Source organism: Harpia harpyja, chromosome 7, assembly GCF_026419915.1.
Source record: "Harpia harpyja isolate bHarHar1 chromosome 7, bHarHar1 primary haplotype, whole genome shotgun sequence".
Taxonomy (NCBI): Eukaryota; Metazoa; Chordata; class Aves; order Accipitriformes; family Accipitridae; genus Harpia; species Harpia harpyja.
The window spans coordinates 56,891,484-56,908,499 of NC_068946.1; the positions used below are offsets into that span (position 1 = coordinate 56,891,484).

At 40.9% G+C, this 17,016-nt stretch overlaps 1 protein-coding gene across 4 annotated transcripts in view; it reads left to right on the forward strand.

Annotated features, from left to right (window-relative positions):
- The window catches only part of GPD2 (glycerol-3-phosphate dehydrogenase 2), a 75,371-nt gene that overhangs the window by 11,794 nt on the left and 46,561 nt on the right, over positions 1–17,016 (forward strand). For all 4 annotated transcript variants that reach the window (XR_008235930.1, XM_052791963.1, XM_052791965.1 and 1 more), the window contains 4 exons: positions 2,338–2,445; positions 11,343–11,514; positions 14,784–14,908; positions 15,911–16,008. Coding sequence is in view for 3 of the 4 variants with exons in the window: in XM_052791963.1 (XP_052647923.1) it covers positions 2,344–2,445; positions 11,343–11,514; positions 14,784–14,908; positions 15,911–16,008 (497 nt within the window). In the remaining variant the exon portion in view is untranslated. The remainder of the gene's footprint in view (positions 1–2,337; positions 2,446–11,342; positions 11,515–14,783; positions 14,909–15,910; positions 16,009–17,016) is intronic.

Here is a 17,016-nt window from a genome sequence, read left to right on the forward strand (position 1 = left end):
GGCTGTGCTGGGCTGCTGTGGCAGTTCACTGGCGGGTCCCCCCACGGGCAGCCTTCCTCGTTGGGCGCTCGCTTCCCTCTTGCAGGGGTAGCCCCCGTGCGATGCAGCTGGGCAGTGGACCGCAGACCTGACGGGGAGCCTTGCACCCCTTGGGAGCTGGAGCCGCACCGCGGTGCAAAGCGAGGCTCTGCAGCGAGCATTAGGGGAGGTGTAGGGCTGGCTGCAGCAGTGTGGCAGCCTGGCTATCTGTGATAGATAGCACCCTGGCATACTTCTTACGTAGCTGTGGACTGGTGGTGGTGTGGCTGCTTGCTGTTACGGGCAACAAGGTCCCAGGCCTCTGACTCAAGGCTTACTCCCCCTTTCCGTGGAGGTGCTGTAGCTTTTGACGCCAGGCTTCCACAGTAACTTCCCTTTCAGAAACTTCCCTTGCTGGGGTTTTGTCTGTTGCCTTTCCCTTTTACTCCTCCCTGTCATGCTATAAAGGAAAGACGAAGTTGGTCTTTTTTGAGGCCGAAGTATGAAGTAAATGGAAAATGTGATACTCTACGTATGTACTGAGAAAGGTTGTTGTGGTGGGAATCTTCAAGAGCATACATGCTGCTCTTCAGAAAAACGTGTGGGAAGCTGCAAGTCTTGGCTTTCTGTACAATAATCGCTTGCATACAGTACATGCGTACAACATCTGTACATCAAATGTTTGCGTACAGTAATTGTGTGTGGAATTTCCCACCACACTGAGTGTACTGCAAGCAAAGCGCATGGGGAATGAAGTTAAGATCTACATCATCTTAAAAGTGAAGTTTTCTTGTTTGGCTTGTGCCTTAAGCATGTGCGGTGTATTTTTTAAGAAGAAAGAGCAATTATGCTAGCTGGAAGAACTAATAAGAGAAGAAAGATGTGTACAGACGTATGATAACATATAGTATTTCTTGTTTAATTGTCTTATAAGGCCAAAGAAATAACTCTTCAATTGTAAGTAGTTTGCTGCAAATCTTGACAAGAAAGCTGTATGCTGCCCAGAGTGATGGTTTATAACCCAGTCTGGTGTGTTTGGTATAAGATGGGCAGCAGCTGCAGAGGGAGGGCTGCAAAGTCTCTAGATCAGCAGGCGCGCGGTGAGGTGCCATGTCGTGCCGTGCCAGAGCTGTGCTGGACCACGGCAGCAGGGTCGACCCGCGGGGCCTCGCTGGAGGACCAAGGCAAGGGCTGAGCCCCGTAGCCAGGCTCCGGGTGAGGCTACCAGGGCCTCCCCCCCTGCCCAGCCCTGGGATGGGGAGCTGCCGCGGCTCCCTGCTCCTGGCCTGGGGCCACTGCCGCCACGTTGTAAGTCCGCTGGTGTTCCAGTGTTGGCACGGGGCTGTACACGTTGCCTGCTTCTGCATTAAGCCTTAACGGTGTTAAATCTCTTGTATGGAGACTGCTGGGTGAATCTGGGGCTTGGACAAAGATGTCTTCGTAACTGGAGGGCTTGGAGCGCTGATGGGAGTCCTTCAAACTTGATGTATGTTGTTTCTAATGCGATGTGAGCTGCTGCGGTCCTGGGGAAGATGGATTAGGTTGTGCCTGCTTAAGATTCAGGTCAGTTCTATGCAAATTTTTCATTCAGTATCCGAACACTGGGTCTTTTAAGAATTTGCCTGACCCACATAGGGCTAGTTTTAAACCCTCTGTAGCTAGATGATAAAAGTTCTGGGCTTACTTCAAGCCACTTAATCTTGTCCACTGTCTCTGCTGCTGCTTCTCACTGAAGGACCTGCTTCCTGACTAGCAGTGCATTGCTTCTCCACTGTTCCCAGGTAAGACAAGCTTTGTTGGTATACAGTGAATACAGGGATCGTAATTCCTGGCCGGAAAGCAGGATGGAGTGCTGTTAGGCAAATGTGATTGTAGAAATAGTTTGATGGGACTGGAGGGTAGCTAAAGGTGATCTTGTCAAGCAGATCAGCTGTTCTGTTGTGGTAAGGATTTGGTGGCCATCTGGCTGATGACGGCATGTTCTTGTTCTGCTTTTGCCACAGTATTGTAAGCACTTGTCACATGTAAGAGTACTTAAGAGTTTAAATGAGGGGTGTGTGTACATATCTACTTATATATCTAAATACTCTTTTGTCGTTCAGCTTTCACAGCAAATAGCAGAGCACTCTGGCTTGCCTCTGTCTAGTCTTTGTTTGGAAATTATTAATATTGCAATGAAAATCGCTAATTAATATATTGCTACCCCAAGTTTCAACTTGTCACAACACTGTCATTAGTTTCTACAAATGGTCTATTCTGTGTAGCCTAGATTCTCACAGGGTAAAACTGCCTATTAATTTTTATCTTCTTTTCTTACAGTAAAAAATGGCATTTCAGAAGGCAGTGAAAGGAACTGCTCTCATTGGAGGAGGTGCCATAGCAACAGTTTTTGGCCTCTCTCAATTTTCTCAGTATAGAAACAAACACGTAAGTATTAATTATGATTTCTGATAAAATATGAAACTTAAAATCTGTTTGAGCGTATGTTAGGCTTATACGAATAGTTTTGTTTGGAAAGGAATGCCAAGAGCCTCTCAGCTTGATTTGGTAGGTGTTAATCTGGAGGGTGGCATTAAATGATGTTTCACTGTTGTAGGTCTTTAACCAGGAGGGAACTGCGATTCTTGTAAATCATTTTTCATGTTTAAAAAAATGACCTTTGTGTACTACTAGGGATTCTACTTAGTTGCAGGAGTGGAAAGTACTGATTGAAGTATAAGCTCTAGGTAGAGTTTGGACAGTATTTTCAAACTTAGAAGGTTGAAGTAAAAGCAGTAGCACTACCTCTGAAAATCTCACCTTCAAAACAGTCATGGTGCCAGCTCTCGCTCAGTACAAAAAGCTGAAAACTGTTTGAGGATAGGATCTGTGCCAAAGAAGTCAATGGCGAGGCTTCTGTTGTTTCTGGTGGGCATTGGCCTCTATCTGGTGGGCACAACCTAGACAACTGGTAAGCTGGAGGTACAGTTCAGTGCTGTCTTCCAGATAACTAAGGCACAAAGACAGAATAAATTCCCTGAGCAGTGAAGGATGATGTTGGAGACTTACTGTTAAAATAAAGTAATGGCAGTAGAAAGAGGTGCAGTAGATTCCAGTGTCAGTTTGTGTATTGATTCTTGCTGTTGTAGAAAATAGATTTCATTGGCATATCTGCTCCTCACAGTAAAGTTGGAGTCGCCATGCTCTTTAACTTGCTTCTCGATGCAGAAGCCAAGGAGAAACTGGTAAAAGGAAGTTGTGGACTGGTTTCAGGTAGAGCTGGCGTGGGTCAGCAACTACTCTTTGTCTTAAAGCAAATAAATGCCTATTGTTTTAATGCAGTTGTGCTGTGCTTTAGAGTTTTATAAAATAACCATGTCTAGGCTTAGTAGATGTGTATAAGGGAACATGTCTTCTGATCTTGTGTTAAATGTGGGCTGTGAGGCTGGTACCTTGCATTCGGCCAAAAATATTTGCAGTCAGTGTTCCGTAAAATGGTTGAAGTAGGTGTAGTCAGAGCTCTGGCCTGATTTGCTTCAATCTGGATTTGGAAAAAGCTTAAGCCCAAAAAACTACCTCCTCCTTCCTTTGAGATAGTATCAATCCGAGCAGCTAGGTGAGCAGGTGCTCATTTCGCATGGTGTTTTCTGCTTCTCACCTTAGAAATGTAATCAGTCAGCTCTTTATCTAGACAAGCTGTTACTCTGTGAACTGCTTTAGTTACCACACATTTACTATAAGTTGCCATTCAAATTGGGCAAACTGAAAATAGGAACAGAAGTGGATCTTAATGGTCTAGTCGAAGGTAAAACAGTGGGTGATGGGAGACAGTCTTCACTGAGCTCCATGAAGGTGTGTATTGCGTCTGAATAAATGATAATCTGAGTCTTCTGGCTGTTTCTATGGGGAGGAGGAGTAGCAGCTGAGGTACTGGTAAAGCAAATGAGATGAGTCATTTCTGGGGAACCTAGCTGGAAAGTAGATAAGCCAGGATCCTTATGGCTTCAGAAAAAATGTTGCTGAAAATAAAACCTAGCATTTAAAGTGAGCTTCCCATTGGGCTGCCTGTCTTGCACCTAGCTGATAATACTGTTTCTAACTCTCTGGAGTCTTTATCACAGGATTTTACAATCTGGCTTCATTACTGTCAGAAATGGCAGCGTCAAATTTTAGGACTGTTAAATAAGAGGAGGAGTTGGAAGGGAAAAGTGATCTGGATAGCTCACTTGTTGTATATGCAGTATTCCAGAATTCAGGGAATTCCTATTTTTCTGGGACTAGATGGCCATTGGATGATTGTTACGAATTTCCAGAGACAGATCAAAACCCAGAGTTTTACAGAAGGTGATCATGGTGTCAAAATGAAATAACCGCTTGTCCCCCAATTTCTAAACCTATTGTGTAGGATCAGTCTACAAAGGGTCTGAAAATTTCCAGCATATGTATAAGCAAATGGATCTGTCAAGTGAACAGCATGTTGTTTTCATGTTGTACTAACTTGCATATTTCCCACGTGATGTCCCTTAAAGCTGCTGCCTTAAACACCTAATATAGGGCAGCAGGTGGAACGTAACTGGAGGGATTGACACAAAGGAGGACAGTCCATTTGTTGTGTTGACATATCTAAGCTGTGGGCATGTCCCCCAGCCCAAGTGTCCTCTTTTTAATAATGCCTGCCAATCAAATATATGCTAGGGCAAAGATCTTGTCTTCCTTTGCCAGAGAAGGATATCGCCCCAAGATGTGCACTAATTGGCTACACATTGTAGGAAATCTGTTGTTATTTCGAGAGCAGAATCCAGCACATAAGAAGACAGAAATAAAATGCTCAGGTTTTTTACCCATGTTCATATTGCTTCACTCAGTGACTGGTTGTCTGTGCTGTGGCTAGCATCTGGAATTAGGGGCATCCAGTTACAGAATAAAGACCCCGGCTGGCTAGTAATCCTGAACACACCATCTAGTTGATCTGTCTTTGTTTTCCATGTTCACTCAGCTGGTGTTCAATGTTTCTGTGAAACTTGCCTGTCCCAGGTAATTCCAAGGGAGTAGCTGAAGGGTGGTAAAAGTTCTGGCCCTTGCGAATGGGTGGGAGGCCATTTGGATTTGTTAGTCGAGCATACTAGTGGGTGTTTTGCCTACTAAAAGGGATGACTATTGGCAATTTCTAGTGTTGAAATTTAAATTGTCCTTTCTAGGTTTGAGAGTCAAAGCCTGACTGTGAGGAGAATGGCACCGTTAGCAAGGTTAACCTTGTCTGTATGTAAACAGCTGTGAAGTGTTTACACCTTGGAAATAAAACACTCCATTGATTCAGATCTGTCCTGGTTTTCAAGATTTTTGTCCCAACTTATTTTTCTATACACACACACGCACACGTGTACTGACATTTTGGAGCACATTTCTGCAACAGCAATTGAGGCAATATAACCTGAGAATATCTATGTATGGCATATGCAGGCATACAAGCAGTTTAGCAAATTGCCCTTATTGTGTGTTGGGTTTTTTGGCAACACGCAGTTCCTGCTGAGCAAAGGGAGGATGGGAACACATGTTGACATGACAGAACTGTTGTTGAATTTAACTCATAAGCTGATGGATGAATATTGCACTTCTGTGTCTTTTATAGTAACCTGATCGCTGGGATATTTACTGAATTAATAAGCTGGGTTAGCCTAATGCTATGTGTAAGGGAATAAGTAGGAATGACACTAATTCAAGCAAAACCTCTTTCAGTAAACACACAGGAGTCATTCTTTCATATTGAATAACCATTACCCTTAAGGAAGCTGGTCAAGCTTTCTGTGTAGTCTTACTGACTTAGGCTGTTGTGGGCAAATGCGTAAGTCTGACAAGAAGGCTCTTGGTTAGATTAAAAAGAAAAACCCTTTTCCAGAGAAAAAGAGACAGTTGGGGAACTCTTCACAGCAGGCAGTACAGACGTCTGAAGAAACTAGTCCCTTCTAAACTGTTTTCTGGTAAAGCAAAAGTGTGCATAGACTCTTAAATTTTTTTTCAGTGCTACCACTGTAAAGGAAATTAATCTTAAACAATACAGGAACTCTCAAATCCATGTACCCTACATTGACTACCAGTCACGAGGTCCTGAAAAGAAGAATTGCATCTGAGATGAAGTTGGAACCCTCTGAGACATAAAATACACAGGCTATGTACATAATTGATTGATTTGGCCTCAAATATTCAGATACCTGAATAGCAAAGGTGATACAGCCAGCCTTTGCTAGCTGTTTCATCAGCGCTTCTAACACTAATGGTGATAGAGAAATGGAAATACCAGTTTCTCTTGCTTCCTGTAGATGCTGACTGAATTGCTGCATTCTTGCTTTTTCTGCCATTATTTTAATGTTGAGCCAAGTGGGCTAGTACTAGATATGATGTGGGTATTCTTTGATGTGCCAAGTTTGAATTGGAGACCGCCGATGATTTCCCCCCCCGCTGTCCCCATAATCATTAAGGGAAAAAGCACTGCTTTGTTTTCGAGTTGTAAGAGATTGCTGTCTTTTCCTAACTAAGCCCACTAGGCAATCCTTCTCTCTTGCTGGTGCGTAAGGACATTGTTGGTCAGTAGGAATTGCTCATCAAGGTGAATCCAACAGAGTATGATAATAGGATAACGCATTGGGGCCTGCTTTTGGGGTTTTTTGATTACTTTTTTTTTTTTCTTTTTAATGAATAAGAATGATGAATTTGACTCTGCAAACCTACCTAGAGATTTACATTAGCAAATTAACAAGAATGCTTGCTTATGGATTACTAGATCACTTTATAACTTCATGATTAAATTCAAACTGCCAAACTAAATTTCTTCTTGCTAAGAGTGTAATCAAAACCATTCAAGGAACTCTTGCCTGAGAAATTGTAGATATAAACAGCAATTGCTTATTTCAGTAAACATACTTGTTCACTGCCAAACTAATCACGTTATTGCAGATGGGATCCCTGTATGCAGCTTTTCTTCACTCTCGCATTTAATTGACAGCAAGATGAATCATATCTATATCAATTCCTAGTGCGCTAATCACTTTCCTTATATTTCAGTGCTAATCTCTATGCTTTTGCTATACCAGTGGCTATCTGCTTGGGACTCTGGTCTGTGTTTCACTATAAGCCATTTGTTGTACATAATGTGTTTAAAACCAAAACAAAAAATATAGTCAAAACCAAATTATGCTAGTACTTCTTGAACTCTGGATTTTGGTTTTCATGTATCCTCTTATTTTCCTGAAGTTAAGTTTTACACTTTGAAAATAGTCACTTGTTTTGCTGAAGAAAGCATGTCTGGAAACATAGTGCAAAACTAATTTTGAGCTGGGGTTTTTCACTTTTTTAAAGTTTAAGAAAGTTGAGCATAGGTAGTTGAATTTGCTCAACCCGAACACATGCAAGACTAAGCCACGGGTGGTTTTGGTCTTCACTATTTCCTTCTTGTCACTGTTGTCTCCAAATCACAGGGTGCTATTTAGGGAAGCTAGGAAATTGGCATCAGCTCTCTGTACTCTCTGTAATGATACAGGACTAAAAAGCATGCTTAATGCAACAGCTTACCAAGGAAAAACCAGAGACCGTGTAGGAAGCCACACAGTAACACTTGCTATGCAACCCAGAAAGCTGCAGAGTTGTCACAGTTTTCAGGTATTCAAGGGGAAAAACCTTTCATGCGCTGCTTTTTCGTTCCCTTTCGGAGGGCAAGCTGTGCAGAGCTGCTGCCGGAGGCAGTCAGAGGGGTCACAGCAAACCCCTGCGGAAGCACAGGGGCAGGAGGGTCGTCTTTACAGCCATGGAGGAAGGAGTGAACACAGGAACGGCTGGATCCTCTCAGTGTTTCCCTCCTTGTGTTCCTCGCTCCCTGGAAAAACGTGTTCTGGAACTGCATCAGTGTACCATACTTTAGGAATATAAAAGTTTCTATCATGCTTTCAGGGATATAAAAGTTTTTAGCACTGCTAGAGACGAGTAGGCTGGGGAGAGAGCAGAGCAAGAGGCAAAAGTAGGTGGGAATATGCAGAATTCATTGGTCAGAAGAATAATGTGGAAGCTGAGTTTCTCTGAAGTGCCAAAACTTTGTACCTTATCTGGTGATCTTTGCCAGCTGCCACGTTAGTATGTAAATATGTGAGAGCGAGGGGAGACTGTAATTGGGAGGCTCATCAACATTCACCTCTGCTTCACTTTGACTCAACCTCTCCGCTGTCTGTGTGTGTCTCGTAACTCCTTGAACTCCTGGGGCTGGCAGCGCATCTGTCTCTATTTGAGGGTTGCGGTGGGTTTAAACAAGCTTCTAATTAGGAGACCTTTCGTTACTGTGCATTTGTAGTCGGTGACTAAGCCTGGGCCACAGTTGGTTGAGTGCTTAATGCGCCCAGTCACACGCCTGGAGGGGTAGTCCCTGCCCAAGTGCTTGCTGGGCTGGGGGCTGGGGCTGGCAGGGCCAGAGGTGACCCCAGTGGAAACTGCCAGCACCGTGCTTGGGAAAAATCAGTAGTAATACTATAGCCTGAGTCATAATTTGCCAAACTTCGGCTGTTTGAAATCTGAATTTTCACTTTATTTCTGGGAAGATATGAATCCTTAACATAAAGCGAAGCACTCTTTCTCTAGTCCAACTTTCCTTATTGATTGAATTGTAACACATGTGCAATGAAGGTGATTGCTGCTATCCTAAGTAATTTGCATGAGCTACTTGCATTATAGTCAATATAATCCATGATTATAGGATGAACTTGATCATTAACTATCTTTTCAATGTGCACTTCCTTTAGACGTGGCTACTAGTTATTAGATTTTATTTTCAGTTGTATAGTAGTGATAGGAACATTGAGAAATAATGCATTTCAATCGTAATACTCCTGAAGAATGAGCAAATAATTTTGAACAAAAATATTTAGGTTGTATGCACCATATAATGAATTGTGCATGGCTGGACTGGCTGTTAATTTACAGTGGACGTGTTGCAAGAATTGCTTTTACCTTTAACTCACAAGGTCTGCTTACAGAGCTCTATGACAACCAGTGAATTACTTGCCAAAGAGGAACTCCCACCGTTTGGGTAGCTACTCACAGAAACCTGGTCAGCTGCGCATGTGAACAGATGGTGGCAAGCGACTGAGTTACCTTTTGTCAGTCAAGCTATTTTAATATGGCAGGTGTATATTCCCTCCCCATTGCAAATGATGGGGAAAGTGGCTGGAGTTCCTAAAACCTGGAGGTGGCTTACATTAGCGGAGAGCTTTTCAGAAGCGCAGTGATCTAGGAGCATCTATCTGGGAAACTCAACATGTGGGCTGAACAACGATAAAACACCGAGGCAGGGTAAACGGTGCTTGTGATGGTGTGTTTGCAGCGTGGGACTGGACTTAGGAGCTATTTCTGTGGCAACTGTAATTCACTGCTAGTGCAATAAGCAATAAATTATAGAAATAACTGAACAACTTGCCTAGCTCAGTTTATTCAAGGAATGTTTGGAAATAAAAACTTAAATGAGAGAGCTTCCTTGCACATTGTAAGCAGTGGATGGAAAGAGATTAGACAAATTCTTTTAGATGATAGTAAGAAAGTAGTATTTTGTTTGGTCACTTGAATTTGTGTTAGTTTACTCTTCTGTCTAGGAGATCTGGACACAAGCTATTTTACATCAGTTAAGTCTGCCATTTGGACTGAAGACTGGATCATGCTCGGACCTTAGACTGTAGGGTTTAAACAGGTTTTCCTCGTGTTGAAAGTGATTATAATTTTCAGGAAAGTCTGAAAATGTTAATTCTTAGTGTCCTGTTTGTTTATTTTGATCCATTCTGAATTGGTCAATTAGTTCTTCTGTCCTGGCCCCCTTGTCTGGGTAGCGTAGGCATTTATTTGTTTTCACATAGGTATTTCAAATCAGTAGTGGTTAAAACAGTTCCTTTGGAAGTGCTAGGTACTAATAAAAGCACTCCTCTCAATCAAACGAAATTCAGAACACCAAAATCTGTTTATTTCTGAAATAGCTGGCTCAAGTAATGTTCTCAAGGTTGGGTGGGGGGGGGTCTGCTGCCAAGCTGGGGTGTGCTGTGGGTGTTCTGGCTCGGTGGCCAGTAGTACCGCGACTACCCTTCTTAAATTGTAAATGCAGGTGCTTTGTCTGCTAGCTACACTTACACACAAGTGATTACTCTGTTACGGAAAAGATGGGTCCTTTGGGTCTTAAAAAATAGTGGTGAGAGAAATTCAGTGTCTAGTTTTGTGCAGAATGAGAGACAATGCTGAATGAGGAAAAGAGCTGAAACAAAAAGCAAAGCTGGAGCTGAAAGCAAAGAGAAAGCAAGCATGACTTTTGTGGTCTTGCACCCTATTTAACTGTCCGAACAGCTATGATATCTGCCTATAGCCCATTGTATGTAAAATTAGTGTGATGAATATGAACCCACAGTGATGGCACTCATAACATAGATTGTGAAGTATATGACCAGTAATAGGGTTTGGGAATTCCTGTGAGTGTAAAGGTTTTCAAAATTCAGTTTAAATCAATGGTAACAGAAGAGAGCCTTTAGAAACTGGTTAAAACCTTAAAATTTAAACTGTGGCCCATATTAGTTGACTGAGCAAGCATGTGGCCTTTCTCACCATGGTCACTAAATAGAGAGCAGCACTGGGTTGTGGAATATCAGGCAGAGTACTAGAGAGATTCTCAAAGCTATTCCAGTAAAATCTGAACTTGTCTGGAAACTGCCACATCATTAAGTTTTGTCACTTTAAAGAAAAGGTGTATTTTAGCGTGCTGTAGGATACAAATTGCTTTGCTTTGAAGATTTTCAAAAAGGATATGGAAATAGTGTTTCTTTGGTGTTTTAGTATACTATATTTGACAGTAAACGACATTGTCTCACGAACCTGATCAAATTTGAGCTTAGATTAATGCCACTGTACAAGTAACCAGTTTTAAAATATAAAATGTACATTCATCTTTAAGTCCTTTGCTTTGGATTTTTTTGGTAGAGGGTTGAGAACCTAACCATGTGTCTGTTTATTAAAATACTTCCTGAGCATCCTGTAACATTTGACACAGCAGAAGACTGTTCCTAGAAATAATTAATATAGGTAGTAGTGCTTGAGTATAGCATTGTATTGAAGTAGGCAAGATGAAGTAAATGTGCGCTATCCCTTTATGGTTTTAGTACTGTTTGTTGCTCCATAATGTTTTAATACAATATTATTATTAGATATAGGTGAAGTGACTGGGAATATTTGAGTTTACCTTTATGGTTATAGAAAATGCTGTGATTTGGGGGGGGGGGGGTGTACGCATGTGTGTGTATACGCAGATCCTAATGTGTTGTTTTTAATCTTTGTAGAGTACCTTTGTGCATGTTCAGGCTGCAGAAGCTGTGACTGTTCCAATAAAGAACCATCTCCCCACAAGAGAACAACAAATTTTGGCACTGCAAACCACAGGTGAATTTGATGTCCTTGTTATAGGTGGAGGAGCAACAGGATGTGGCTGTGCTTTAGATGCAGTCACTAGAGGTAAGGCTTGAAAATTTAATTGCATTCTTATTCTTGGATTAGATGGTTTATAATAAATTTATCAGATTGGCTTTTCAAAAGTACTTGAAGATAGAGAAGGTGTACTCTAAATGCCTGGTTATAAAACTTCTGTTCTCAGAAGCTAAAATGAACTTGAAGAAAAAAATGTCATTGCATTTTGTTGTTTCAGCAGAGTCTTTATTGTCTAGGTGCTTGTATGCAGTTGTCTAACCTTTTTGCTGAATGGTCTTGGATGGACTTCTCATTCTCTGTTGCTCCTCACTTAGTGGGTTTATCCGTAGTCACATTTCACGTGTTTGTGCAGGAGAATATCTGCAGTAAAGAAAAGACAAGACTTGCACAGCACTTTTAGCAACTGTTTTGAAAGGGCCAAGCATGAACTCTAGATGAGGCACAGTGGCTCTCCAGCTCGTATTTCTTATAACATGAGATATCTGTAACTTCTGCTAATGCATTGTAGCTCCTTAGTATATCGCAGGTTTGGAGAAGTCTTTCTGGATTTTCAGTGAAAGGTACTAGCACCATTCAGTCTGAAACTACATACAGTAGATCTGCGCTCCAATTTTGTCTCTTTTGGGGGAATAGCTATGTAACTGGCTTAAGAAGCTACTAGAAGCAGCAGAATTGATGTTAACTCTATGCGTAGCCTTAACTTATGGAAAGCTCAAGGTAAAATGAGTTTAAGCTAATGCTTTTTACCTGACTTCTGCAGGAGGATGAGAATGTGTGTGGTTACAGTTGGTTGTTGCCCAATAGATGTGCAGATGTTGCCCAATAGCTCAAGCAGTTGGTCAGACATGTGAAAAACTCTGTTCAGGGGGTGAAAAAGCAGGATGCTAATGCTCACCCTGTCTGTGTCATCCACCTCACACAGTAACTCTGAAATTGGCCAGCAGGTTCTAATCAAATTTGACAGCTCTTAAAAAGGGTAAGTAATTTTACAAGTTTAATGAAAATAGATCTTCAGATACAGAGATGAGAATGCATGGGTACTGTTTCTGCAGGGGAGGCTGTAGCATCAACTCCTGTTCTATTAAAATGCTATATTCCCCCAGAATATAATAATTTTATCCAAAAAGCTATGTAAAAGATTTGTGAGAAAAGTGTGTCTTGGAATGTGTTCCCTCAGTTTTTTTCAGTAGAATCAGCCAATGAGAGAGAGAACCAACCTTCCTTAGTTTCTGTGTTTGTAGTTCTGGTTTTGGAAATAAAATGGGGAAAAAAAAAAAGTGTAAAACATAGTAGATAGTCATAAAGTTCTTCACGTTCCTTAACCTGTAGATACGTCTTAGAAATAAGAGGCAAAACCTGACTCCAGGAGTGTTTTATAGCTTGATTTGGACAATACTTGTCCAGAAGGTGTGATAATTTTGAAATAGATAAAGCAGTTATCTACCATTGGTAGATACATGCAAACTCAAATCTGGTTACTAATTTTTTTCATGTATTATTAAAGACTACTTGGGATCTTTTCACTTCTGCCTCTGCTATGTTGTGGTAGAAAAATGCAGTTGTAAAGCATACAGAAATTATTATAGGTAATATATGTTTATCCTTTTACTAGACATTCTGACTGTATCAGTAGATTTCTGAAGTGTGAAATATTCCTAAGCATTTGGTTAATGAATTGTGTATTGTTGCTGTTCATTCATGGAACTTGCTCTTTTATTATGTTTGCTTCGCTTAACAACAAATTTTGCTTTTCATGTGTTTGATATATCTTCACCAAATTATTTCTGATTGTATCCATTAATCTTCAGTCACATTTGACAAAAATAAATTACTCTGATCTTTGGAAGTTACCAGTAATAATTAGATTTTTTTTTTAAGGACACAAAAGTTTTGGGAGACCAATAGATGTTAAAATGTATGTTCACCAACCAATAACGTAAAGCACGCCTCAAAGAGGGCAAAGGAAAGACCCAAGGGATAACTTCTAATACAGATGATGCTCTTCTCCTTGGGTATGCATCATCATGTTGTTGCTGTTGGTTTTGGTACCAGTATCATTGAATTTAATTCACTTTTTGCTTTGCCTGCCTAACTTCAAAATTCTGCCAGCCATGGAGGGGGTCAGTTATGCTAACTTCTGTAACACGGATTGTCCTTCCACATATGTTTTAAGTGAAAGATTGCCATGTACTTGTCCTACGGTACTTATCTTGGTTGGCTTTACTTATGCTGGATGTTGGAAGTTGTTGGTGGTTGTCTTGTAGGTATGTGCCAAAGGACGTGTCCAGGCTGTTGCCTGTATCTTGTCATTAAAAGGCATCTGTTAATCATCTGTTTCCTGCAACTCTTCCTTTCACCTAACTTCCATCACATAACCCGGTGTCAGTCTCCTTCACGAAGAAGATGCCAGCACTTCCCTTGTACAAGGGATGTTGTGTTGACTGTATTAGGGTGTATGGTTTCATAGTGACTTCAGTATAAAGCAGCATGTCTTCAACCATGAAAAGTTTTTTCCTGGCCTTCAGGGTAACTGGGAACACAACTTGTGCAACAAACATGCCAACCTTGTTCCAAGTGTTTGTTAGAATAAGCATTATAATGTTTGGTTATAAAGCACTTTGTGTTCTGCATTTGGCTGACCGTCTGTGAACCATGTGGTTATCCCTTCCTTGTGCTGGTCAAACTGTCAGCGCCTGATGGTGTCAGGGAACATGCGTGCGCATTTTTGAGTAGATGTTTTTTCTGAAATACTTAGTAATATCTTATAACTACTGTTTTGTATGTGTGTGTCATGTTCTCTGGTGAGCTCTCCCTGAGCGGTGAGCATGCCTGTGGCTGGCTCTCCTCTGGCTTTAGGCACCTCTTGAGCAGACTGTAAGTAAGCAGACAAAGATGCTGGTTGTCTGCCTCTCTAGTATGCTGTTTAGTGTGATAGGTTTAGAGCTGTCTGCTGCAAAGAGTTAAAAGTATTCATGAAAATATTCTGTTCCTGCCATGAATACGAACTATAATTTGCTTGAGGGAGCGTGGCCCCTATAATGTACTGTAATGCCTTTCTATTGTGAAATATCCAGGTTTTAATGTGCTTCTGTTTAAGTTCTGTTTTGACTTTTCCCTTAGGAAGGAGGCTAAAATTTTTCATTACAATATAGACAGTGCACTACACTTTGAATACAAATTTATCCATGTACAGAGTAATTTTTCTTGTGATTGTCTCTACCCTAGAGAAGTGTCTTTAATGAATTACATACAAATTGTGTAATTTAAGAAGTTAATTTGGTTTTCTGGTAACACAGGACTAAAAACAGCCCTTCTAGAAAGAGATGATTTCTCATCAGGGACCAGCAGCAGGAGTACTAAATTGATCCATGGTGGAGTGAGATATCTTCAGAAGGCCATCATGAAGTTGGATTTTGAGCAGGTAATTGTTTATGCTGGTTGTTAAGCAAAAATTGCTAGTAGACACTTCCCCTATCCCAATTATATCCAAGTCTCCTTTTTATTTTTTCAATACTTGACTGTTGTATTCCACAGCCACTGTACATAGAAAGTGCCTTCTCCTGTTGAGCTTTCCAGACTAGGGAAATCGGTGCTGCTGCCTTTTCCTAAATTCTTTTATGAGCAATCTAATTGCCGTACCTTGTAGACTATGTATATTTTGGGGAAGGAAGGCAGAGACAGGGCTGACTTCAGAGTAGAAAGAGCTTCCTACCTGTCATGATCAGCATTTGGGGGAGAGAGTGGTTGTCCTGTTTGTTCTGGAAGGGGGAAAGAAAATATGGTAAATGAGTGATTAGATATAAATGATTTTATGTATTCTTGTATTGATGGAAGCATGATATTCTTGTTCTGAGAAATTGATTTGTCTTCTCATTGAAACCTCTCTAACTTAAAGTATGTTTTATTGGTTATAATACTGCTAAAGAAACAGTGACTTCTCAGGGAACAATATATAAAACATGCAGTTATTCTGCTAGAGAAATCAACCTTTTTTGCCAAAGAACAACTTCATATTGATTCATATTGACTGATTTGCAGAAGAACACTTCTGCATTTGCAAGTTGGAGTTAGTATAGGATTTAATTGTGGGAATCGGCACAGAAGCTATACTGTGGGATGAGTTCTAACACTCCTTAAGTGCCTCCTGCCCATAGTCAGGAGTAACACGGCTTACTGCGCTTTATGTTCAGATGAAAAATTATTCAGCTGATCTGCCAAGACACCAAAATGAAACTAATGAAACAATTTTCTTGGGAAACATTTTCCTTAACTTTTGAATTTTTCAGCAAATCTCAGTGTGTTTTTGAAAGAACAGTAAAAATTACGTGAGGTATTTGCTTTGATAAACAGTTTCTTATTAAATGTTGCACACGGAGACAAAATTGAATAACGTGGGATTCACATGTACACTTCTGTTTTTCAGTACAAGATGGTGAAAGAAGCACTTGAGGAGCGTGCAAATCTGCTTGAAATCGCTCCTCACCTATCAGCTCCTTTGCCAATAATGCTACCTGTTTACAAGTAAGCTCTGCTGTAATATCTCTCCTTTACCATTGCTTTTGACAAGCGACCTATTTCCCTGGAGAAGTTTCTAGGTGCCTCTTTGCAAGTATGTCTTTAAACCTGTCACAAGCTTTGTCCTCCAGGAGGGGAGATGTTGCCGTATTGTAGAAGCATGAAATTCTCTTATGGCACCAAGCCCCTATCACTGCTCTCTGGGAGCACATCTTGGATGTCAGCTGTTCAGTGCATTTCTACCACCCCAATAGGAGGGAGGAGGGGATTTTGCAGTGGAATGAACTCTCATTCCCAGGATGTTATTTGCTATTCTTTCCAGTACATCCTTGTCTTCAACACATGCTATCATAGTGTTGTTAGCAATGTGCTATTTAGTCCATACCACCACCAGCGTTCAGTGCAGTAATTCAGTGCACTTGCCTTCCACAGCACATGACGGTTTGGTGTTCAGAGAGCAGTTTGTTTCTCATATGAGAAAGAGAATTTAAGTGATTTGGGTTATGTTTTTAGATCTGTAAGAACAGTTACTCCTGTAACAGGCTACTTAGAGCAGTGAGTTTTTACTGAATGATCTTAATACGTGGCTTTGTTCCTGTCTTAATAGAAGAGGCTGGAGCTCGTGTAGGTCAGCAGTCGGCTGCATTTATTTGGTCCTGTTTGTGTAGGAGGTATTATTCAAGGTGTGCATATGAGGAACTCTTTCAGCTTGGACACACAGCTTGATTCTCCCTTCAACACAGAGCTTTAATATCTCACCTTACACTGACATACAAAAAGCCAGTTTGTGATCCTAATTGTAGAATAAATAAAGCCTTGAACCTGCTTGACTAACTGCAGTGAGTAGATCAGCTGAAAACAGTAGTGAACAATACATAAGTTCTTGCATATTTACACTATATTGTGATAACACAGACTTGTATGATGGCACAAAGTAAAACTGGTGTAATAGAACATACTGTGTTACTTAACATGGTCTATGTTACAATAACAGTGTATGCATGTGCTTTTAAA